This window comes from Corylus avellana, chromosome 6 (genome assembly GCF_965113065.1).
Source record: "Corylus avellana chromosome 6, dhCorAvel1.hap1.2, whole genome shotgun sequence".
NCBI lineage: Eukaryota > Viridiplantae > Streptophyta > Magnoliopsida > Fagales > Betulaceae > Corylus > Corylus avellana.
This window is the reverse complement of record NC_142495.1, coordinates 6322060-6344929: the sequence shown is the minus strand read 5'-3', so window position 1 is coordinate 6344929 and position 22870 is coordinate 6322060. Positions and strand designations below refer to the sequence as shown.

The 22870-nt window shown below is 35.3% G+C and overlaps 4 protein-coding genes across 5 annotated transcripts; 2 read left to right on the top strand and 2 right to left on the bottom strand.

Annotated features, from left to right (window-relative positions):
* Positions 1-1185: 1185 nt before the first annotated feature.
* Positions 1186-5933, top strand: LOC132186901 (granule-bound starch synthase 1, chloroplastic/amyloplastic). Its single transcript, XM_088517329.1, has 14 exons — positions 1186-1475; positions 1718-2074; positions 2184-2264; positions 2995-3093; positions 3300-3389; positions 3525-3588; positions 3758-3858; positions 3957-4066; positions 4158-4401; positions 4500-4676; positions 4769-4960; positions 5058-5144; positions 5256-5384; positions 5519-5933. Exons 2-14 carry the CDS (start codon positions 1736-1738, stop codon positions 5633-5635), a joined length of 1830 nt encoding a protein of 609 aa, XP_088373455.1. The 5' UTR covers positions 1186-1475; positions 1718-1735; the 3' UTR covers positions 5636-5933.
* Positions 5934-6173: 240 nt separating this feature from the next.
* Positions 6174-7577, bottom strand: LOC132186902 (uncharacterized). Its single transcript, XM_059601016.2, has 4 exons — positions 7491-7577; positions 7250-7327; positions 6524-6736; positions 6174-6426 (listed from the first exon to the last, which is right to left on the bottom strand). Exons 2-4 carry the CDS (start codon positions 7316-7318, stop codon positions 6373-6375), a joined length of 336 nt encoding a protein of 111 aa, XP_059456999.1. The 5' UTR covers positions 7319-7327; positions 7491-7577; the 3' UTR covers positions 6174-6372.
* A 1255-nt stretch (positions 7578-8832) lies between these two features.
* Positions 8833-13803, top strand: EMB3101 (Tetratricopeptide repeat (TPR)-like superfamily protein). The gene is made up of 2 exons (XM_059602858.2): positions 8833-9177; positions 12166-13803. The coding sequence occupies exon 2, from the start codon at positions 12189-12191 to the stop codon at positions 13683-13685; it is 1497 nt and encodes a 498-aa protein (XP_059458841.1). The 5' UTR covers positions 8833-9177; positions 12166-12188; the 3' UTR covers positions 13686-13803.
* Positions 13804-15049: 1246 nt separating this feature from the next.
* Positions 15050-18281, bottom strand: LOC132187507 (RNA-binding (RRM/RBD/RNP motifs) family protein). 2 transcript variants are annotated; one of them, XM_059601843.2, is made up of 7 exons: positions 17933-18281; positions 17095-17277; positions 16840-16972; positions 16324-16432; positions 16191-16227; positions 15847-16099; positions 15050-15768 (listed from the first exon to the last, which is right to left on the bottom strand). In XM_059601843.2, exons 2-7 carry the CDS (start codon positions 17275-17277, stop codon positions 15707-15709), a joined length of 777 nt encoding a protein of 258 aa, XP_059457826.1. In that variant the 5' UTR covers positions 17933-18281; the 3' UTR covers positions 15050-15706. The 2 variants fall into 2 exon arrangements, with proteins under 2 accessions (XP_059457826.1, XP_059457825.1); XM_059601842.2 differs by lacking the exon at positions 17933-18281 and having other exon boundaries at positions 17095-17800.
* Between the last annotated feature and the right edge of the window lie 4589 nt (positions 18282-22870).

Below are 22870 nucleotides of genomic sequence, written 5' to 3'. Positions count from 1 at the left end.
GTTGGTCCGGACATTTCGACAACTATTCTTTGAATTTTTTTTTTTTTTGGGAGGAACTTCATAAATGACTCTTGAATTTTTCCATGTTTTGAGAATATTTTTTCAAAGTTTAAAAACTATCAATTTTACTCATCTACCATCTCTGTTAGGGTTTTGTATTAAACAAACGTTAAAATAGATAAAATAATCTTTTTATACCTTGAAACTTTTATAAAATTTTAAATTTACTCTTACGTCAGTTTTTTTTAATATATATATATATATGAAAATGTTGAGGATATTTGGTATTTTTCATAACCTCTGTTAGGATTTAACGTCAAATCTTAATAGATAGGTAGATTGCATTAAATTAGAAGTTTGATGAATGAAATTAAGAATTTTGAAACTTTGGGAAGTCTTCTCGAAACACATAAAAGTTCAGGAGGCGTTTGTGAAATTAACCCTTTTTTTTATGTTTAAAAGTAAATTTTGCCAAACACCCTCATAATTTATCCGTAAAATAAAAAACAATATGTCGTTGGGATAGTAGCTCCTGAATTATATAGTAAATAATTTATAAAATATTGGATAATATATTCTAATCCAGTGCTATATTAGGTTACATATAAGGTTAATATAATTTTCATATATATGAATTTAATATTTCAAAAAATAATAAAATAAATGAAAATTTTATTTTTCTCTACACATTGCCATTCATATATATATGCTTTGATTTTGTGAGAGCAATATATAGACTAACTTGTCAGATTAGCATTATAAACTATGGAGGCCTGCTATTCTTTTATCTCTCATTCATTTCTATTTTAAATTTACTATTAGATCTCTAGCATGTACGTCTTACGTATCCAACGGTAAATTTAAAAAATATATGAATGGAGATGAGTGGAAAAAAAAAGCATTTCTCTAAACTATATGTCCAAAAAAATATGTTTTCAAAGATTAATGTTATATGCAGGTCTTTTATCCTATAAATTAGGGGGAAAGTCCAACGAAAGCTATGTTCTGTGGTGGGGTACTGGGGTTCCATCATAGCTAGAAATGATAATAGCCACGAGAATTATCCTTGTCATTAGCGTTTTATCCTTTTCACATGTTTGTAGTGTATATATATTAGAGTTTGTAATTTTATGTCTGTGACTCTTAAGGCATGCAAAATCCTGAGGACACAATTGAAAATTTGAAGAGAGAGAGAGAGCTAATAGAAATTCCTTCAAGCTCAATAATTCAAGTAATCTTGGGCATCACTCTGTGGACTCTGGTCTATAGAAAGGACAGTAACCGAATGCAAACAAGTGCTTTCAGCATATTCCACCACCAGACTGTCCCATGGCTCTCATCTCTTGCGATTTGTAAGCCGCAAACAAATCCTGAGGTGGGAAAGTGGCACTACAAATGGCAGCTCTCGGGCATCTGCAGAATTCATTCTTGGTGGCCAGTACTCCAGTGCAGCTTATAGGAGTCTGATAAGTCAAGTAAGCATCTCTCAACTCAACTCATTGCTTTTCTACTATAATTAACCTGCTCCTTCAGCATTTCATTTGATATCCTAGCTTCCAATGTCACCAATTTTTCATCTATCTTCCCAAGAAATTTACATTTGGTAGAATATAGAACAGCCCTATTGTGCCTACACTTGAGCTCCTTCATAGTTATGTACGTCTCTATGTATGAGCATCAATGGGTTACATCTATATTTCTGTTGTCATTCTTTTAGCAGAAGGAAATATCAGCAATGGCAACTGTGGCTGCAGCTTCAAACTTTGCATCAACAAGTTCACTAGTCAACTATGGAGTAACTTCTGGAGCAGAGTCTAAAGCAAAACTGGGACGAATGTTGAAGTGTACCACGGCTCACGAAGGGTTAAGACCCTTGAACCAAGTAGATGAGCTGCGTGTCAAAATCTGGCAGGCTAGAAGTTATAAAACATTTAAGAGTAGGTATGCGAGGAGTTCAGGAATCATTGTTTGTGGAAGTGGGATGAATTTGGTATTTGTTGGAACAGAAGTAGGTCCCTGGAGCAAAACTGGTGGACTTGGAGATGTTCTTGGAGGTCTGCCACCTGCAATGGCGGTCAGCTTAATTTGTGTTCTCATTCTTTCTCTTGACTGATAAAATGCATTGAATGATATGATTAATTAATTGGCATGTATTGATCTCACTTCAATCAATCCTTGATTAGGCCAATGGGCATCGTGTGATGACTGTCTCTCCTCGTTATGATCAGTACAAAGATGCCTGGGATACAGATGTTATAGTTGAGGTATATTCCAGTCTACATGCACACTTTCATTAGATTTCATTTCTTTCCAGGAGATTTTTGTTACAGAATTTTCAAAATTAGGATTTATATATATTTACCTACTTTGTGGTGTGGGGATGTTTTAAATAAAAGGTTTTAGAGAACTTTGAAATAAGAGAATTATGATCATGCGTTGCTTTTTGGATAGTCGTGATCATACGATATGGTGGTTTGATCTAGATCGTAGGATGTTGATAGAGTAGATCCAACAGTTAAATTTACGTGACGGTTAGTAAAGTCCATTGTTAGATCATTAACTAATACTCAAGATTAAAGCGTTTGTTGATATCTGATAGTTGGATTTTAATGACAGCTTGATTAGCCGTTAATCACTATTAATTGCGAAATTACATGTTTGTCGTTGAGCATACATTAAAACTGTTGACTTAACACTATAAAGAGTTCATTGCAGACCAATTCTATAATACAGAAAATTCTCTCTTCCTGTGTCTCTTAAAACCTTATGTATTCTAAAAAATTTGTCTTTCTATCTAGCTCGAATAAAAACTCTGAGGGTGTTCCGATTTTGTTTTGTTTTGTGCAAAATACAACCAAACTATGTACGTAAGAAAAGTGACTAAATAACGCATTTTATGAACATTTCAATTTCTGTTTTCTTTTCTGTTCTTACAGATTTCACTGTAATAGCAATTTTCTATGTTTAAGAGCTTAAAAACCATTTGACATGTAGCTTAAAGTGGGAGATCAAAAGGAAAAGGTCCGCTTTTACCATTGCTACAAAAGAGGAGTTGATCGCGTTTTTGTGGATCACCCATTGTTTCTTGAAAAGGTTGGTTCATTCATTCCATGATCACTTCTCTCATCTTACTTCAGTAAATTTGTGAGTCTAACTCATCTCATAAAATCGGTTAAATAAGAATGGGTTGTCTATTTCTTATAAATATACTCAAGATCTTATCCAAAGACAATATGAGATTATTCCTCAACAGACTCATAGAGAGTCAAACTAATTAACATGCGCTGGATGACATACAGGTGTGGGGGAAAACTAAATCCAAAATTTATGGGCCCATTGCTGGAGACGATTACAAGGACAATCAAGTTCGATTCAGCCTGCTATGCCAGGTCCATAGTCTCTATATTGATTGCTTTCCCTTTCTTTAGTTTATCAATTATCATGTTCAAGTGTATCCAATTAACCTTAGTATATTATATATTTACTCCCAAATTTATGACTTTTTTCTTTTTTTGGTCTTTTAGGCAGCTCTAGAAGCACCAAGGGTTCTAAATCTTAACAGCAGCAAATATTTCTCTGGACCATATGGTACGTAGAATATAAATTAAATGATTACATTCATTATTTTTTATTAGCTTGTACTTTTAGGATAAATGATAATTTAACATGGCATTAAAGCAAGATCTTGAGTTTGAACTTTGTATCCATCATTTAGCTCCTATTTCAATCAAATATTTACCGACATTCATGGATGCAGGTGAAGATGTTGTGTTCATTGCCAACGACTGGCACACTGCCCTGATCCCTTGTTACCTGAAAACAATTTACAAGCCCAAAGGCATATATAAAAGTGCTAGAGTAGGTACCTTGTTTGCCTGTCTGGAACTATCTAACATAAGAATTATGTCAGCCAACTTTTACTCAAAAGCATGGATTTCTGCATTGTCAATTTCCAGGTTGCCTTCTGCATTCACAACATTGCTTACCAGGGCAGATTTGGCTTCACAGATTTCTCACTTCTCAATCTCCCAGATGAATTCAAAAGCTCTTTTGAATTTGTTGATGGGTAACGATTTTGATGATCTGCTGATCAGTATGGCATGCATAATTGTATATGATTAATTTCTGTATAACAATAACAACAATTTTGATTGCAGGTATGAAAAACCAGTTAAGGGAAGGAAAATTAATTGGATGAAAGCTGGAATTTTAGAATCAGACAAGGTTTTTACTGTCAGCCCATACTATGCCCAAGAACTCGTCTCTGGCGTTGAAAAAGGAGTGGAATTGGATAACATCCTTCGCAAAACTGGCATTACAGGAATTGTGAATGGCATGGATGTCCAAGAATGGAATCCGTTGACTGACAAATATGTAGGCGTCAAATATGATGCTTCAACCGTAAGAATCTTCCAACTATGCTCATGATATCTGCCATTGTTTAAACCTCCCTGCTGCTTTATTTGCCAATATTTCTCAAATTTGGCATTCCTTCACAGGTGACGGATGCCAAGCCTCTGTTGAAGGAAGCCCTCCAAGCAGAAGTGGGATTGCCGGTGGATAGAAACATCCCCGTTATAGGCTTTATTGGTAGGCTTGAAGAGCAGAAAGGTTCAGATATTCTTGTAGCAGCTATTCCCCATTTTATCAAAGAGAATGTTCAAATAATTGTCCTTGTAAGTATCAGGCTACGAATTTGTTTTTCTCACATACATAAAAACGGGTCTGTACATTATTGTGAGCTGCTTCCTGGTATATATTCTTTTAGGGGACTGGTAAGAAACCGATGGAGAAGCAGCTTGAACAGCTGGAGACAATATATCCTGACAAGGCCCGAGGAGTGGCAAAATTCAATGTTCCCCTGGCTCATATGATCATTGCCGGTGCTGATTTTATATTGGTTCCTAGCAGATTTGAGCCCTGCGGTCTGATTCAATTACACGCCATGCGTTACGGAACTGTAAGATCAAAACTTATCCTTAGTTTGTTTTAAACTCAATAGAAAATAATAAATTTAATCAATTAATCAAAACTTTATAATTGACCATCTTGTCCAGGTACCTATTGTCGCCTCAACTGGTGGATTGGTTGATACTGTTAAAGAAGGTTTCACTGGATTTCAGATGGGAGGCTTCAATGTTGAAGTAATATATATATAAACTCATTTCTTTCCTGTGCTTCTAGACGGCAACATCAAAAGTCTTATTTGAATTTTGGTGCCCGTTGAACATAAATTCTAACCAATGATCTTCCAGTGTGATGCTGTGGACCCTGCGGATGTGACTGCTGTGGCTACAACTGTGAAAAGAGCCCTCACAGCCTATGGAACTCCAGCTTTCACTGAGATTATAAAGAATGTCATGGCTCAAGAGCTCTCCTGGAAGGTGGGTTGCAGGGGTGAAAAACCTCAATGCAGGAGGCTGCTGCAATGAAGACTTTCATTTTCTTTTTTTTTTGTTGATTCAAGGCCTAAAGAAAATATGCTTCTCAATCTGTTAATTATGTTGTATTGGCGCAGGAACCCGCTAAAAAGTGGGAGAAAGAGCTGCTGAGTTTGGGGGTCGATGGAAGTGAATCTGGCATAGAAGGCGAGGAAATAGCTCCCCTCGCCAAGGAAAACGTTGCAACCCCCTGAGATTATCGATCTATAATAAATCGAACTTGTGTTCCCTTAATAAACCTTGGACGACAGCAGAAGGCATAATCCAAATCCTAACACACAAGATGTTCTACTGCTCGTCTAAAAGAGCTGCCAGATTCGTTGTTATTCTCACCAAAAATTGTTTTGGGGGTATATATCAAAGTTGTTTTGGAACGTAATGCTTGGCCAAACAATGTGAAATAACATGTCTTATGACAGACTTCAATAGGCGAAGCCTGAACAAATTCCTGTAACTTGGAGAATAAATATAGCAATTCCTAAAACCATTGCTCATTTCCATTCCACCTCATTGAGCCTTCCAGGCGGAGAACTCTCACATTTGCAGTACGTTGTGTAAATTTTTTTTTTTAAAAGAAGCCAAGGCAAGCATGCATATCACACCCCATAAAGTATAAGCCTTCTAAAACATATTGTAACAAGTCAAATACCAGTAATACAGCTTAGAGCATGCAGCAACTTGTTAGAGATATCGCATACTTGAAAACACAAAATTCAAGAAATGACAGCAGAGGAACCAAATATTGTCTGAAAAGACTTAGCAATATATCCGATAGCACAATCACACAATTAGCAAAAACCAGACTTCCAATTACTTCATCCTTCATGAATACAAATATATCAAATTAAAACAAGTTCTACTAGATCCATAAGGTAACCACCCTTGAAAAGTACTACTCCAGCATAGGACAAAATCATACTGAAAGGAGCTCCTAATCGAACAAGCTGAACCCCATATCATCATCACTCTCTTCCTTTGCTTCTTCCTGTATATCACAAAACAGACACAACAATCAGATAACCCAAAAGCCCAGAGCACCAATCTTGACAACATCAAAAACCAACTCAAAGGGAATTATTCACCTTCTTCTCCTCAGGTGGAGGAGCGGCAGCAGCAGCAGCACCGCCTCCAGCTGATGGCGCAACAGCAACTGCAGCACCACCACCACCACCAGATGCAGCATTCAATATGAGATCCTCAATGTTTCTCTTCTCAGCAAGCTTAGCAAACAAGCTTGGCCAATAAGATTCAACAGTCACATTTGCTGCTTTCACCAAGGTGGCAATCTTTTCCGCCTATGACCAATGACTCAAGGAAAGACACATCTTCCCAAAACATACATGCCATATTACCCATTAAAAGAGGAAATTGAATGAAAATGTTATGCTTCATTTGGTTACAGAGAAATTAACAAATCGGGTAACTTTCCAATCACAACTTTTCTTATAAATGGAACTAAGATAATGAAACCACAACTCAACATAAAACAATTAATTTGGCTTAAGGTGACTCATAAATCACTTTTCCATTCTTATCAATGAAAAGAAAATACTTGTCTATATTCAAAGTATTATTACGTTTTTCATTTCCACCCCCAACTAACGGGCAACACACAACTTTTTCCCCCATTTCTTCATCAGCTCCTAAAAAGAGCAATCAAACCTATTCCTCTCAAGTTTGAGAGAGGAAAAAAGACTTATAAAACGCAGAAAATCACATTTCTTAGAGATCCATTAAGCGTCAGGCTAATAAAATCATCCACTATAGCTTAAAAAACAGAGAAAATTAAGATTCAATGGAAAGGATACGGTGATGGGAATACCATCGTCTTGGAGGATCAAAAGAGCGTAACTGCAAGCTTGCTCTGAAATCGACATCTTTTCTCACTATAACAACAGAGCAGATTACTACTGTTATCCAAGTAAACCAAACGGAAAGAAACAACACGAATACGATAGAAGCCTACGATTCAATCAACTGCAATTCTAGGAAAACAATCAAAATGATATCTCTAATTTGAGAAGCGAGGAAAGATTGAGAATTTCTAACCTGAGGGTAGATGCGCTCTAAGACTCTCGGAGCACTTCGCTTCTTCGGCGCCTCCAAAGCGATTCTAGGGTTTCAAATTTAAAGATAGAAGAGAAGGGGTTTTATTCAAGTGGGGAGAGCGAATGGGCTGTAGTGATTCCTTAGGCGGCCCATTACGATTTGTGTGGGCTAGGCCCAGAGAAATTGAACCATGCTCGGAAGTCGTCGGAACCATCAGCGCTGACGCCTACTTTAGAATTATTTTTCCATATAATCTTAAAAAAAAAAATCATAAGGGTGCGTTTGGGAGTGCGTTTTTAAAAAAATAATCTGCAATTTTAAACTAAATCGTAATTTTAAGGTGTTTGGGATTGCGATTTTAAAAACGCAAATTTTAAAATCGCAAAAAAATCTGCGATTTTCATAAGCTGATTAGAGGGTGCTTATTTGAAAAGGTGCGAATTTAAAACAAAATCATGATTTATATTAAAAAGATATTTGGCGCAATAGTTACCTTTTTTAGAACGGGAATGAAAAAAATACCAAGAATACCCACTTAAAATATATTAAAACCCTTCTTTTCTCTTTTTTTTTTTTTTTTCATCATCCTCTCTGTCTTGTTCATCCTTATTGGTAATTTGGTCATGAAACCGAAATTATATGCTAATGTTATCCAAACACTCAATTGATAAAAAAAGTACTTTTTAGTATGTTTTACCAAACGCTTGTGCGATTTTAAAAACGCAATTTTTAAATAACTTATTTCAAATTAAATAGTTAAGTTTTGAGAAAATTACAGTTTATCCCTAAAAGTTGACATAATTTTTCAATTCGATCATTAAAGTTTTAATTTTTGTAATTTACCTCACAAAGTTTCAATTTTTTTTTTCAATTTAACTAATATTATTTCAAAATTTTCATATTACCCATAATTTTATTTTTTATTTTTATTTTTTATTAAGAAAAAAAAAACAAAACAAATTTAGGAGTGCAAAAATGGCCAGATGGCTAAAGGGATGGCTACAGCCACCCCAAATTTTTTTTATTTATTTTTTTTATAAAAAATTAAAAATTATGGGTAATATGAAAAGTTTTGAATACAATTGATCAAATTGCAAAAATTTGGAACTTTAAGGTGGTAAATTGCAAAAATTAAAATTTTAATGTTCGAATTGAAAAACGCTATCAACTTTAAGGGGATAAACTGTAATTTTCCCCAAAGTTTTTTTGCATTAGCATATCACCTCTTTCAGCTTAATATTTTTATCGTCTTTTTTTTATTATTATTATTTTTTTTTCGAGCTAATACTTTTATCGCCTTAATATCTAGCTTCGTTGCCATTTTAATCGGTGAGTAGTATTGTCTTACAATTATCTAGCTTTGTTGGGTCTGCGCGTTAACTGTTTGATATTTTGCCAACATGCGAAATTTGGCCTAGCACAGCACTTGGGTATGCTGTGAACGAAGGGCAATGCCCTTCTTTCTAACAGAATGAGAGAGAGAGAGAGAGAGTTGAAAACCGAGAAAGAGACAAGCTGGGAAAAGAGACGATTGAGAGAGAATCGCGTGAGGGGTCCAGTCCTACCCGTCTCCCGTCCTGCGCTGCCGTGGAGCCACCGGCGTGTTATGGGTGGTAGTCTGCCTTGTGACCCACCGGAATCACCGTGTGTGGCTTGAAGATGGCGATTTGAGGCTTACGCATCAAGGGTAAGGTTGTTTTCAGTTGCTTTAGTTTTCAATAAGTGGATTTCTGCTGTTAGGCTTGTTGGTTGTTTGGGGTTTATGTTGATGATTTGGAGTTCTTGATTTGGGGATTTCTGTTATGGATTCTTTAGGTGTTTCTATTGGTTAACCTTACTGTGATGGACGAATTGGGGAATTTCTTTAGTGATGATTAATTGGGTATTTGGTTGAGATTGTTGGCTCTCCCTTGCTGCCATAGCCGAATGTGATGAGGACTAAAACAAAATAAATAAGTATAAAATGTAATAGTGGAATGTACAAATAAAGAAATAAGATAGATAAAGGGTTAAAGTGAACTAGTGAGTGAATAAATAGTTATGGTAAAATGAGCAAATAGTCAAAGAGGTTAGAATAAAGTTTAAAGAGTTCAAGGTTTACAATCACGCTCAAGCTAATTAGTAAGGTAAGCAAGTGAATAAATAAATTGACAAAAGAAATACAAGAACCAATAAATGATTTAGTCAAATAAACAGAGCTAACAATTTGAGAGAGAATTTATAAGAGGTATGGACCGATGGCAAATTAATCCCAAGTATAATGTCTAGTTTAGAACCCATTGTGTAATCCAAGCTGTAGTAATTGAATATATTATAGTATGCCATTATAGTCCAATGTAAAAGGGATTATTAAATTAACTTTAACAGTATCAAATCAAATGATTTAAAGTGAACCTTACCTTAAAATTATAATTTACCCTATATGACTAAGGCATTAGAGAGTAATAACCATAGATAAGTAATGTTATAAAAATATATAAATATGCTTCGAATCCACTTGGAGAAGTGATTAAATGGTTATGGATTTGTTAGGCGGACTAAAGCGATTAAGTATTTTAAGGGATTAAGTTCAATGGAGATAGTATTTTGAGTATATAAGTCTAAGAATGTTGTAAAAAGGGAAACCCTGACTATATAAACTTAGAGAAATTGTGAATGGCCATGTATCTTACCAAGCGGGAAGTTGTAGCCCTAAGTCGTAAATGAGGTTTCTCCCTAGGAATAGGAGATGAAATTTCAATGACAAAATGATAAGGGTAAAGTTGTGATGCATTGCTAGCATATGGGAGGACGACAATACCTAGTTAGTTTTTAGGAAAGTGAGAGCACACATGTAGCTATATGTGTAATAGGGTCTAGGGTTTGGTGGTTTAACCAGGTCTAATGATGCGGTTAATTGCAAGCACAACATAGAATTGGAGGCTTAGGACTGAAACTAGTCTTCCAATGTAGAGTACAAGGTAAATGGATCGATGGAGGATTCTGAGGTGAACAAACTTGTGAGTATGAGAATCAAGAGTCCTTCGCAGTTTACAAGAGTAAGTATATTACTTACGGAGCTATAAATAAATAATAAAGATTTGAGTGAAGTACAAGCCTGATTACTTTATTTAAGAAATATGATTATATGCTTATGCGGTTATTTATTGTGTTAAAGAAATGTTGTTGATTGATAGATTATGAAAGCAAAGGCTGATTGGTTTATGTGCACAACATGATTAGATTACTATGTGTCATGAGACTTGTTATATATATTGTTTGTGACTAAATGTGCATAAAATATAATTATATAGGGAACATCACCCCAGCACGGTGGAACAGTCCTAATGTTGATAACAAGTAATAAGTAGTATCAAGGAACAGTCCCGAGAGGTACAGTTCTCAAAACACTAATAGGGAACAATCCCTTCTAAAGAGGAATAGATCTCATATGTCAGTACGAAGGGAACAATCCCTTGCGATTGTAAACGGGGGAATACTTCCTCTATTAAGCCGTCGGGAACAGTCCCAGAACGAAATGAGATGCATTAAGACTAGAATGGATAATTGATCATGAAAATGAACATTGCATTGCATATCATGAGATTTATGTGATTCAAACATGTTTATGAACTGCTTGTTGCTTAGGTATGCACATATGCATGCATTCCGCTTGTTGGGCAGGTAGAATGCATATATAGTTGTGTAACTGGGTTATATTATATATGACTAATTCCAATGGAAAAGATAAAAAGAAAAATCTTATGTGCTAGCTATCATGTCTTCTAAGTTTATTTTACTAGCTGTGAATTTTATGTATATTTTTTTTATAGGTAATCATAGAAGTTTTATAAAAACTGTAGGCATCCCTAAGCATATAGGAAGTATACAAGGACACAAAAAGCAAGAAAAAAAAAAAAAAAAAAAAAAAAGAAAAGAAAAGAAAAGAGAGAGAGAGAGAGAGAGAGCACCCGCAAAAACCCCAAACACCCCAGCCCTAGGCTCCTAGGCAATTACATCACAGCAAGAGCCTTCTTGCTTTGAATTTTATGTATTAAACTCTACTTTTGGAAACCCGGACATAGCCGATACTGTAAATGCTTGGGGATACCTTTAAAATATAAAAAAGATGGCTCAATTATAAATGCTCAGTGGCTCTTAGACCTGATGAGAAATTTGGACTCATACATCCACATGTGTTATTGTGGTGACCCCACAATCGCATAGACGTTGCTTTTGATTGCAGCAGGTAATTGACGCCTGTTTTCATAGATCGCATGCAAGTTAGATGTTGTCAAAGGGAATACTTCGAGTTGTTAGATATTGAGGCACTGACTTAAACTGAGTCAGTCTCTCTGTGTTGTTTAGATGCCAAGTGCGGCATGTTGTTGTCTTCTACTTAGTGATTGTATTTTGTGATATAATGTTATTGAATAATGATATAGAAGTTCTGGTTAGTTTTATTGATATGTTTATAAGGTCAATTTAAAAGTAAAAAATTATTGCAGGTTTGTTAATTGTTTAATGATATAGTGGTAGCGTCTTGTGGTTAATTGTGAAAAAATTTTACTTTCGCTCTTGCATTTTAGGGCCAGGCATTACATTGGCTTTTGTATATAATGTCTGTTTCGGGCAGCTGATTATATTTGTTGTTCATGCGAGCTTATTTTCTTATACTCAGGACTTATTGTTTCAGTTATGTGCGAATGTTGAGACACCATGACTGTGAGATGGCCGAGGCTTTTGACACCCACACAACTTTCTCAGATTATACGGAACCAGAAAAACCCCTTAACAGCACTCCAAATCTTCAAGGAAGCCAAACGCAAGTACCCCACATACTGTCACAATGGTCCAGTCTATGCCACCATGATTGGCATCCTCGGAAACGCAGGCAAAATCAGTGAGATGAAAGAGGTGATTGATAAAATGAAAGAAGACTCGTGTGAGTGCAAGGATTCAGTCTTTGCTAATGCAATAAAAACCTATGCGAAAGCTGGATTGCTAGATGAAGCGGTTTCTCTTTTTAAAAGCATTCCTCAGTTCAACTGCATGAATAAGACAAATTCTTTCAACACCCTTCTGCAGATAATGGTGAATGAAACTAACCTTGAAGCTGCTCACCGCTTGTTCTTAGAGAGCTCTTATGGGTGGGAAGTGAAGTCTCGGATTCAGTCCTTGAACTTGCTCATGGATGCTCTATGCAGGCAGAGTCGTTCTGATCTTGCATTGCATATTTTCCTAGAGATGAATAATCAAGGTTGCTGTCCTAATAGGGAAAGCCATCGAATTCTAATGAAAGGGTTGTGTGAAGATGGGAGGCTGAATGATGCTACTCATTTGTTGTATTCAATGTTTTGGAGGATCTCTCAAAAAGGTAGCGGTGAGGATATTGTAATCTACAGAATCTTGTTAGATGCTTTATGTGATGATGGGCAAGTTGAAAGGGCTGTGGAAATTCTCAGTAAGATTTTAAGGAAGGGGCTGAAGGCTCCTAGCCGGTTTTGTCACCATCTTGATCTCAATCGGTGTAGTACTGGTGAAGATATGGAAGGCGCCAAGCGTTTGATTAATGAAGCTTTGGTCAGAGGTGGGATTCCCAGTTTGGCTAGTTATAGTGCTATGGCTATTGATCTTTACAATGAAGGTAAGATTGATGAGGCCAACAAAGTGCTTACTGAAATGCAAGAAAGAGGCTTTAGGCCATCATACTTGATTTATGAAGCAAAAGTAGGAGCATTATGTAGGGAAGGGAATGCTGATGAAGCAGTAAAGGTAATTGAAGAGGAAATGGTCAAGGGTAATTGTGTACCCAATGCTAAAGTTTATAATATTGTCCTAAGAGGACTGTGTAATGAAAGGAAATCAGCCCATGCTGTTAGGTATTTGAAGAATATGGCTAACCAGGTTGGTTGCATTGCAGACAAGGAAACCTATGGCATTTTAGTTGATGGGCTATGTCGTGAAAGAAGATATCTTGAAGCAAGTAAAGTTTTGGAGAAGATGTTAATTAAATCATATTGGCCTTGTGCTGACACTTACAATATACTTATCAGAGGTCTTTGCTCTGTGGGCAGGCAATACGAAGCTGTTATGTGGTTGGAGGAGATGATTAGCCAGGGTATGCAGCCAGAACTTTGTGTATGGAACTCGTTGGTAGCAACTATATGCTCCAACATGGCTGACATTGATCTGTGCTTTGAGAGATTTAATTAGCTTATCACTTCTTGGTTGTTCATGTTGTAGTAGTTATGACGGTGGAAACATTTGTACTCATATTATTCTTCCTTTTCAATTGGTCTAAAAAGTTGTAATTAGGTTCTTCTTTTCGTGAGATGTGACTCAAAATATTGACAAAGCAAATTTGACTAACTTGGCATGTGTCACATGGAAATTTATATGTGTTCATGGCCATGTTAATTAAAAAATTCTTAAATTTTTAGATGATGTTATTGATTATTACAACAAAATTTGTAACAAATATATGTAACATAAGAAATTATAAATGTTTTGTCACCAATTTCTGTTGGTCTTTTAACAAAATTACTTTATTATGATTTTTTTTATATTGTTTGGGATTTGATTGTAATTTCTTTAAACTTCAGAGATCAAATTGAGGCTTTGAATATTTTTCAAAGAGTAAAACAGCTTTATTGACCTATATACTTGTTATGAAATAGCGGCCAAAGTGATAAAATCCAAAGATTGAGAGAAGTTTGTTTTAGGATTCAAAGCTAAGATAAGCCAAACTCTATCCGAAATTTATCTTAAAAATCTAGAGGGTATCTTCTCACTATTTTGATGCTGCTCTTATATATGTGGGGTAACAAATTAATGATAGTAAAACTTAAAGTTAACATCACTCCCATTCTATTCCATAACCATGTCCATGGTGGCGAGAATCTTTACGATAATGGGATATTGTCATTATCAAAGAATGAGGATTTAGGCTTTAGAAGGTAAAAGTTGAATACCTTTGAATTAGCAGAGGCGGTGGTAGCATGAAAGTCGGCAGAATTTTATAGAAGAGATTTGGGGGATCCAATAAGTAATAGTAGAGGAAGATGCAATGACAATTGTGCATGCTTTGCGGCAAGAAGGTTGTTGTTAGAGCCGGTATGAACAATTGATTTAACTCATAAAAATTATGTTGAATGGTTTTCAATCATGATTTATAAGACATATTAGAAGAAAAGTTAATGAAGTAGCTCACTGCCTAGCAAAAGCAGCTCTTCACCAAACTGGATGAAAAAATATAATGTTTTTTTTATAAAGTATTATAGTTACTGAGCAAGAAGTTTCTTATTGAGTTAAATAAAAGCCTAAAAGTTTTCTTTAAAAAAATATTGTAAGTGTCCTTTCATAAGCAACTTGGAGCAAAAGTGTTGCAAATTTTGATATAATATATCTCCCACCATATCACATTGAATTTCAGCAAGATCCGCATGCCCAACTTTTTAGCAGAAAAAGGAGAGCGGCCATATATTGACCCCGTTGGGAGATCCCCTTGGATTCTAAGCACATTCTACAGTGCTCCACCGATGTGACTATGCAAAAGAAGAATCACAACAAGTAAAGAATGGCGACTGAAAGCGAAAGATGAATTGTTTGTAAGAAAAAGAAACATGATAAATCTTCTTGTCCCAACTAATCCTATCTTAAAAAGTAGCAATCATGAAATTAAAAAAAGAAAAAAAATTACAAGTTAAATGGCTGAGCTATCCCGGCTCGCCTTTTCATCTTGACCAACCAATCGGGGTTCAAAGATATGAAATAAATCTTTTGAACCCATTGAGCTGCCAATATAAACAAAAAAGAAAAGAAAAGTTTTATGTCATCGGATGCTCTCTGCGTCCGAGACATTGCCATCTAGCAATTAGTCTGATAAGGTAGAATCCAAAGCCATTTTTCAGTTTCTACCTTATGCCAATGCATGAAATGAATATGGAATTCTTCTCCTAATTAATCTATTGTCCTAAACCCAAACTGGGCGTGAATTTGACAAAGAAACAAAGACTGTTGTTAGTGGAACAAGCTTTTCAACATGTCCCTCTATGCCTGTTCCATGAATGAATCATCTCATGCTGCAGGATTCTTGGATTCCTTTTCCTTCAGGCATCCTCTTTTGAATAAGTAACTTGATATTCTTCTTTTCTTATTCACTTTTTCTCTCTTTTTTCTGCTTGTGACGATGCTTTTAACCCTTTTGTCCATATTGTTAGTCTTGTAAGAAGACATTAAGTTGATGAATTCTGTTCAGAAGCTGCTCCTGAGGCTTGTGAAGCTGTTGCTGTTGCACCTGTTGCATTTTGCATGTCATCAATTCTCTGCTTATCATTCACTCTAATGTATTCCAAGCTATGAATTACTTAATTACCTGCGCTTGAAGTTTGCATTGGCATTGAAGAAGGAAGAGAAAGTATTCCAGTGGAGCCATAGGGCTGAGGCAAATATGGGTACTGCACCACTTGGCCGGGATATTGAACTCCAAAACCATGAGCCTGCTGGCTAGTTTGAGCATATTGTGCATAGTATGGGTACAAATTGTGGAACATCCCCGGCGGCCCTGCTGCCCCGGTGGTGGTGTAGTAAGGAGAGGATTGCTGACCCCCATAAACACTGTAATAGTTCTGGGATAATGCCATCAAACTCAAAAATCAACCAATGCAATAGAATTAGTACTATATAGCTTTGTCATATATGCATACACATTGTACTAACCGTGGGATACATTGCATCATGGGAATAGCCAGTGTACCTGAAAAGAGTGAAAGAGACAAGGAAATGAGGAACAGATGAAAAGAACAAAGCATTAGCCTAAGATTTGTCCCTGTGTTCCTCCTTTCTGGCTTACCCATAAGCTGAATAAGGAAATGTGTATTGACCAGTTGGTTGATGGTAATATGCGCCATGGTAAGCAGGTGGAGCAACCAAGCCAGTTGCTGGTCTAAACCGGCCTGAACCTGAAAGTCCATTGCATAATGAAATTATATTTTCATTGTATCCTATGCCATTTAGAGTCATATATAAAAAATTAAAAAAATTAAAAAAATTAAAAAAATTAAAAAAATTAAAAAAAATTAAAAAAATAAAAAAGTGAAAAAATAAAATAATAAAGTTGCTTGGGTTGAAACAGAGACTAGAATAAAAAATGAGCAGGATTAAAGGAAACCACATTTTGGAGAATGGAAAATGCATGTGGAGAGTTGAAGCCTATAATCCAACCTTGTTCATTTTCGAAATGTTTCATCATTCCATGTCAGATGAATACTTAAGGATCATTAACCTTAACATAAAAACTGTATATATATTGGAAATGCCTATTTGATTATAACAGAGCAGGGAAAAAAACAAAGAGAAAGATGGAGACCATGTTGAGGAGTTGGTGGACGAGTCTTCTGAGCACCAAGAGATGCAAGATTGCAGTTTGCTCTCCTTCCATCAATCACGGGAGATGGGTTTTGGCATGCTCTCATGGCTGCCTCTGGATCCTTAAATGTAACCTAGGAAACCCAAAAAAAAAAAAAAAAACATGCTTTTTGAAATCTTAGAAACAAATGAAAGAAACAAAAGGAAAATGGCATTGGAAAACTAAGGAATCTAAATGAAAGGAAAATGGGCTTACAAAACCGTAACCCTTGGATCTCCCAGTGTTTTTATCTGTGATAACAACAGCCTCCAGGATGTCTCCAAACTGCTCAAAATATCTTCTCATTGTATCCCTTTGAGTCTCCCAAGCCAACCCTCCAACAAAGATTTTGGTTAAAGTTGTGTCATTGTACTGCCCCGGATTGTTACCACCCACCATCTGAAATTGTCTTTGTTGAGACATGGAAAATATCACACAGAAAAGAAGCGAAGCAAAAGTGGCAACCCCCACCCTGAACAAAACCAAACAATCCCCACAACCCAAATATATATATATATATATATATATAGAGAGAGAGAGAGAGAGAGAGAGAGAGAGAGAGAGAGGGTTAAAATGAAAAGGAAGAAGATTTTGGTAAATAAGGGCAGAAAGAGAGAATTTGTTTTCTGGAGATCACATCAATGAAATCACAAACACTCGTGCACTTGTGATACTGCTTGTTCTTCTTCTTCTTTCTTCTAACGTCATGTTCTTTTAGAGGCTATAACTGCCACTTTTTTTTTCCACACAGCCACAACAACAACTCCTCAGATTCCTCAACAACGATACCCGTAACGAGAAAATCATTACTGTTGAGGGTGGAAAGGAAGGGAATGACAAAAGAGAAAGAAAAAGAAAACCCCCAAAGAAAACATTTATATACGCAATTAATATTACTCACAGATTGAGAGAGAGAGAGAGAGAGAGAGAGAGAGACTATAAACAAAGAGAAGAGGAAAAGGAGAAGACAAAAAAGATGCTAGTGGGCACCCACGAAAACGGTAGGCATAGAGAGGGTGTCCATTGAAATGTATATTAAAGACCGAAGACCAACCTTTTTTGCTGTATCACCACTTTCTCTCCGATACTAAATTATTCATGTTAATAATAATAATAATATATTCTTTTGGGAGGTGGGTCTGCTCCATAGATCATCTGCTTCGCTGTATTCAACCTTCCATTTCCTCTCCTCTCCTGATATTGCTTGCCTCCTCTGTTTATGGCGTCTGGTGGGGCTCTGAGATATGATCCTTTATACACACCACTCATGCACACGCTCTCTGTTTGGTTCCGTTCAACTTCCTTCTTCCCGCAGGCTGCAGCTGCAGCAATTCCCCTAACCGAAACAGTACAGGGAAACAGGGTACACAATGGTTATGTTTGGTGGGCCAGAACTTTCTGGCACAACCTTCTAAATCCTCATTTTTCAAAAAAAATGTGGGTAAAAGGATTAGGAGAGCAATTCTAGGCGCACCCCAGGTTTCGATTATTAACCCAAGGCGGGTCATCCTTTGATTTAGGGTCCTCAAAATCCCCAAATTGCCCTTTCTTTTATGTGGTCCATTTAATGCTATTATAATCGAGTCTAGTCAAGCCGAGCGTTCAATTTTTAGATTTGGTTTGGATGCATCGAATATGAGCTCGAACTTGAGCTGGGTTTTGAAGCCTAATTCGAACCCAACTCACGAAGACCCTTATTGAGCTTGCAGGGGTCTCAAGCTGAGTCTATATCGAGTACTTGATCAACTCGAGGTCAATAGGGCCATTTTTTAATTTTTCAATAGAAAATTTAAATATAAATAATACAAAATAATAAATAAGACTCTATGTAAACAACAAATTGTGAATACTACAAGTAAATTCAAAGGGCTTTACATAAATATCAAATACAATATGTAGAATCAAAGGCCTTAACATTTAACAATATGAGCTTAATTCACAGACCGAAACAGCTAACAAGACAAACAACTTGTATCACACTAAAAAAAAAAATTGTTATTTTTTACTCAAGTTCTCTTAGCCTGATAAATATATTAAAGGAGGTTTGATAATAATACAAAGTTTATTAACGAGCCTTAATGGTGAGTCAGTATACATTACCTCAAATATAAAATCACAGCAAGATTGTCCAACAAAAACCTCCCAACTCAATAACATTGTCCAACAAAATCCCCCAAACAAAATATGCTAAGGTAACAATTAAGAATACATTATCAAAGACTAATGCTAGAAGGAGGACTAGAGTCTTTCTTGTATCCTCTCAAATGTGATTTAGTTTTTAAAATTATCATTGAATTTGAGATGATCATTATTAAATTTTAATTTATTAGTGATTTTAAAATACACGTCACATTTTGAAGGACTAAAAGAGGACTCTAATATTTCTTCTAGCATTACTGATCATTATCAAATTACTACACTTTTACTTACTGCAAAACTTGAAACTGTTGGGGGTAACATAATCTCCACCAAAGTTAGATCCTCCTTCTATGGAAGGAAAGAATAAAAGTTAATATTTTTTAAATGACAAGCACAAAAAACAATAAAATATTACATAAAAGTAATATATACTGTCGAATTTTGAAATGACTTACGAACTTGACTCGAAATTAAAGGGTTAGGATTTAGTAAAATAAAATTATAGGTTGTCAACTGGGGTCAACCTAATTAGACATTAGTAATAAACGGATCAATTGCAAGCCAACCCGCTTAACCCATGGATAACCTGCGTAACCCATAAAAATTAGTTTTTTTTTTTAATCATTAAAAGATTAGTACCCTAAAATCTAAGACAACAAAAAATTACTTTCAATCTCATCTCTAGTTGTAAAAGATATAACTTTAGTAGTGTTATTCATTTTCATGTAAAATAACTGGGAATTATTGTGCCAATTAATATCCATTTTGCAATTACTCTTCTAAACTTTAAAAAGTGACATCAAAACCCTACATACTATCATTGTGTATCAAATTAGACACTTTTGCATTTTTCTTCCAAAAACACCCTTGAAGTTATTAAAAATAAAATTAAAAAATATATACAAATAACAGTTTGAAATATATATATATATATATATATATATGGGGGCTACTATTATGAAAAGGGCCGTCCATTTTTGGTGTTTTCAGTTTTTTTAATAGTTTTAATTTTTCAAATGCTTATTTTTAACAACTTTAAAGGTATTTTAGGAAGAAAAATACAAAAATGTCTAATTTGACACACAAAGATAGTATAGGAGGCACTTATGTCACTTTTTAAAGTTTTAAGATGTAAGTGCAAAATGAGTAATAGTTCACGGATCTAATGTATACATACATATTATAAATAAGCTATATAACATATATATTAATATATATACATGCTTATATTTATATAACTTATTTCTGTGCGCATATATATATATATATATATATATATATGTATATAAACGATCTAACGAGATAGACTGTTAGGTTTTAAGATAATCTATATCTCACTTAGATTATGAGAAAACCTAAACCATTTACAAACAAAATATCTGAGATTGATTCTTTTTAATTTTATTAATCACTCACTCGTTTAAATAGAAAAATTACAACGTACAACATAAAAAGGAGATAAACTCCTACAATTCTTTGGAGATAACACCTAGTTGGAGTAAACATCTTATTGACACCCACAACTAACTTAAACTCAAACTCTTAACTAAAATAGATAACTATGAACATGTCATTATCATAACATAATTTAATAATTTATACTAATCTTGTTTAATAATTTTATCTTGGGGACCAACTCATTCATGAAATAAATAGATATCATAACTTCAACCGGAGCACTGCCACTGTCCTCCAACGTCAACATCGGACCTTCACCAACTCATCATCCATCGGCTTTCCAAATTTGTCAAAACGGGTCCCTGGCCTCCTATTCTCTCCGGTGTTTTCCTTGCTGGTCCCAATACGTGTCTCAGATAAGAAGAGACACGAGGGGTAACGTCGTCTTTCGGAGATCCTGGTGGGTGGTGAGTCTGGTGACTTGGTTTACGGGGCATCCATTTGATGTTTTTTTATATAATTGTTTTTTTGGTAAGAAAAATAATAAGAAAAGCAGAACAATATTTTATTGATTAAACTGAAATAGGAAAACAAGTGGGAAGCGTGGTAAGCGGCATCGATAATGGTCAAAAGGGATGTGGAGGAGAGAGAGAGAGAGAGAAAGAGAGGGTAATTACTAATTAGATCTCCATTCTCCACCACTACCAGACATAAATTTAAACACTGAAACCAAATCATGACTGTCGCTACCACACAACGGAAGAGATCGGTCAAACGTCTCCCTTTTTTTTCTTTTTTTTTTTCTTTTTTTTAATCATCATCTTCCCTCTTTTTTTGAGTTTTTTTGTTTAAAAATATTGTAGTAATTCTCTCTCTCTCTCTATATATATATTTTACCACTTTCTCTTCTGGTTTTGCTTGTTTGTTTGTTTATTCAGATCCTTTTTCCACTTCGTTCGTCGGCTCCATTGGCGGCTATTGCCACTGCAGCCACTAGGCTGGGCTTCAGATAGTGGATGTGGGAAAATGTTTCCTGTATGAAAAAAAGTTAATCTCCTTCAACCTTTTCAAAAAGAGCTGACAGTGACAGCTGATCATGTACCTTATCTGTTACCGCCTTACCGGATCCAGATTGGGTTCAATGTCTAGGCTATATATATATATATATATAAAATTCATTTTAAATTAACAGCTCAGGTTATGAAAATAAGATCATCTTCATTTCAAATGAAATTGAGAGTATTTATTTAATGTAAAATGAGAGGTAATATTATAAATTTTGCCTTTCAACTGAAATTGAGAGGATCATGTTCTCATATTATGCCACATCGTCCTATATATTTAAAGCCTACAAATTTTTAATTTCCTCAGTCTTAGCACCAACTTCTATCATCAGCTTGACCACATTTCCCGGCCACGTATTTAACTATTGTGAGGGTGGTCGAATCATTCTATAACTAAAGAGAGAGTTTAGTCACTCTTAAGTTACTCTTAGAAGTTAGATTAAGATTGCCTAATCATCCTAATGGTCAAGAAAAATGATTTGCCACCTTTTCGATACAATCTATTATTTTCTCTTTTTCTTACATGTTTTTGCGATATGTAACGTTCATTTTTAATTATGAACAACGTCCCATATAAGATGTATTGAACCGAATCTCAATCCATGTAACCTTCTTCTTATTTTATCATGTGATGTGTATGAAATTGAACCCTAATTTATTTTGTTGTTTAATAAATGGATGGAGTGAGCACATTGGCTAGAAGCTGAACCGAAATATGCGAAGATCTACAAGCTTATATAAGTTCCCTTTCGGTGATATGTCAGAGTAGGAGATTTTGAGGATATTAAAATGAAAGCACCTGAAGTGTCTATTATCACAAGTCTTGGTGGCTTCAACCTCCATGGCCAGCCTCAATATCTGAGGCCAACAGAATGGCAATAGATTAATTAATTAATTAATAGGTATATGGACAATCATTAACATCCTCCTAATTATCTGCCTGTATATGAGTGCCTTGTGGAGCTCCAACTAAGAAAGATTAGGCTAATAATTTATAAATCGGCTTTAAGTATATTTTTCTTGTTTATCAGGGAAAAAACAAGTATGTTTTGCTGGCAAAGAGAATATAGAATATGCGTGCGTGTGTATTTGTTTTATGGGCATATGCTGCAAAGAGCAAAGTTTTCATCTTGTTCTAATGGTCCTTTCGTTTGTTGTAGTAAAACAATTGCTATGTGGAGTGGATGTCATGTTGTAATTCAAGTTTTACCATTTATAATTCCAAGGGTAATTTATTCTTTTCCCCTTCCTCCTAAACTATTTCACTGTTAAATTACGGCTCAATGCAACTTGAACCTATAAATTATTATCCTTCGTCTTAAATTCGACATCTAAATTAGATGATGAAAAACATCCCACTTAATTAGCACGTGCACCCAAACCGTTTTTAC

Coding starts and splice junctions, on each gene's coding strand:
- LOC132186902 (XM_059601016.2), bottom strand. CDS start 7,318: ATGTCGATTTCAGAGCAAGCTTGCAGTTACGCTCTTTTGATCCTCCAA. Junction 6,737..7,249: donor ACGATGGTATTCCCATCACC/GTATCCTTTCCA, acceptor CATTGGTCATAG/GCGGAAAAGATTGCCACCTT. Junction 6,427..6,523: donor CTCCACCTGAGGAGAAGAAG/GTGAATAATTCC, acceptor TGTGATATACAG/GAAGAAGCAAAGGAAGAGAG.
- LOC132186901 (XM_088517329.1), top strand. CDS start 1,736: ATGGCAACTGTGGCTGCAGCTTCAAACTTTGCATCAACAAGTTCACTA. Junction 4,402..4,499: donor TCAAATATGATGCTTCAACC/GTAAGAATCTTC, acceptor ATTCCTTCACAG/GTGACGGATGCCAAGCCTCT. Junction 4,677..4,768: donor ATGTTCAAATAATTGTCCTT/GTAAGTATCAGG, acceptor ATATTCTTTTAG/GGGACTGGTAAGAAACCGAT.
- LOC132187507 (XM_059601842.2), bottom strand. CDS start 17,301: ATGTCTCAACAAAGACAATTTCAGATGGTGGGTGGTAACAATCCGGGG. Junction 16,973..17,094: donor GATCCAAGGGTTACGGTTTT/GTAAGCCCATTT, acceptor TGGGTTTCCTAG/GTTACATTTAAGGATCCAGA. Junction 16,433..16,839: donor TCCACCAACTCCTCAACATG/GTCTCCATCTTT, acceptor ATGGACTTTCAG/GTTCAGGCCGGTTTAGACCA.
- EMB3101 (XM_059602858.2), top strand. CDS start 12,189: ATGACTGTGAGATGGCCGAGGCTTTTGACACCCACACAACTTTCTCAG.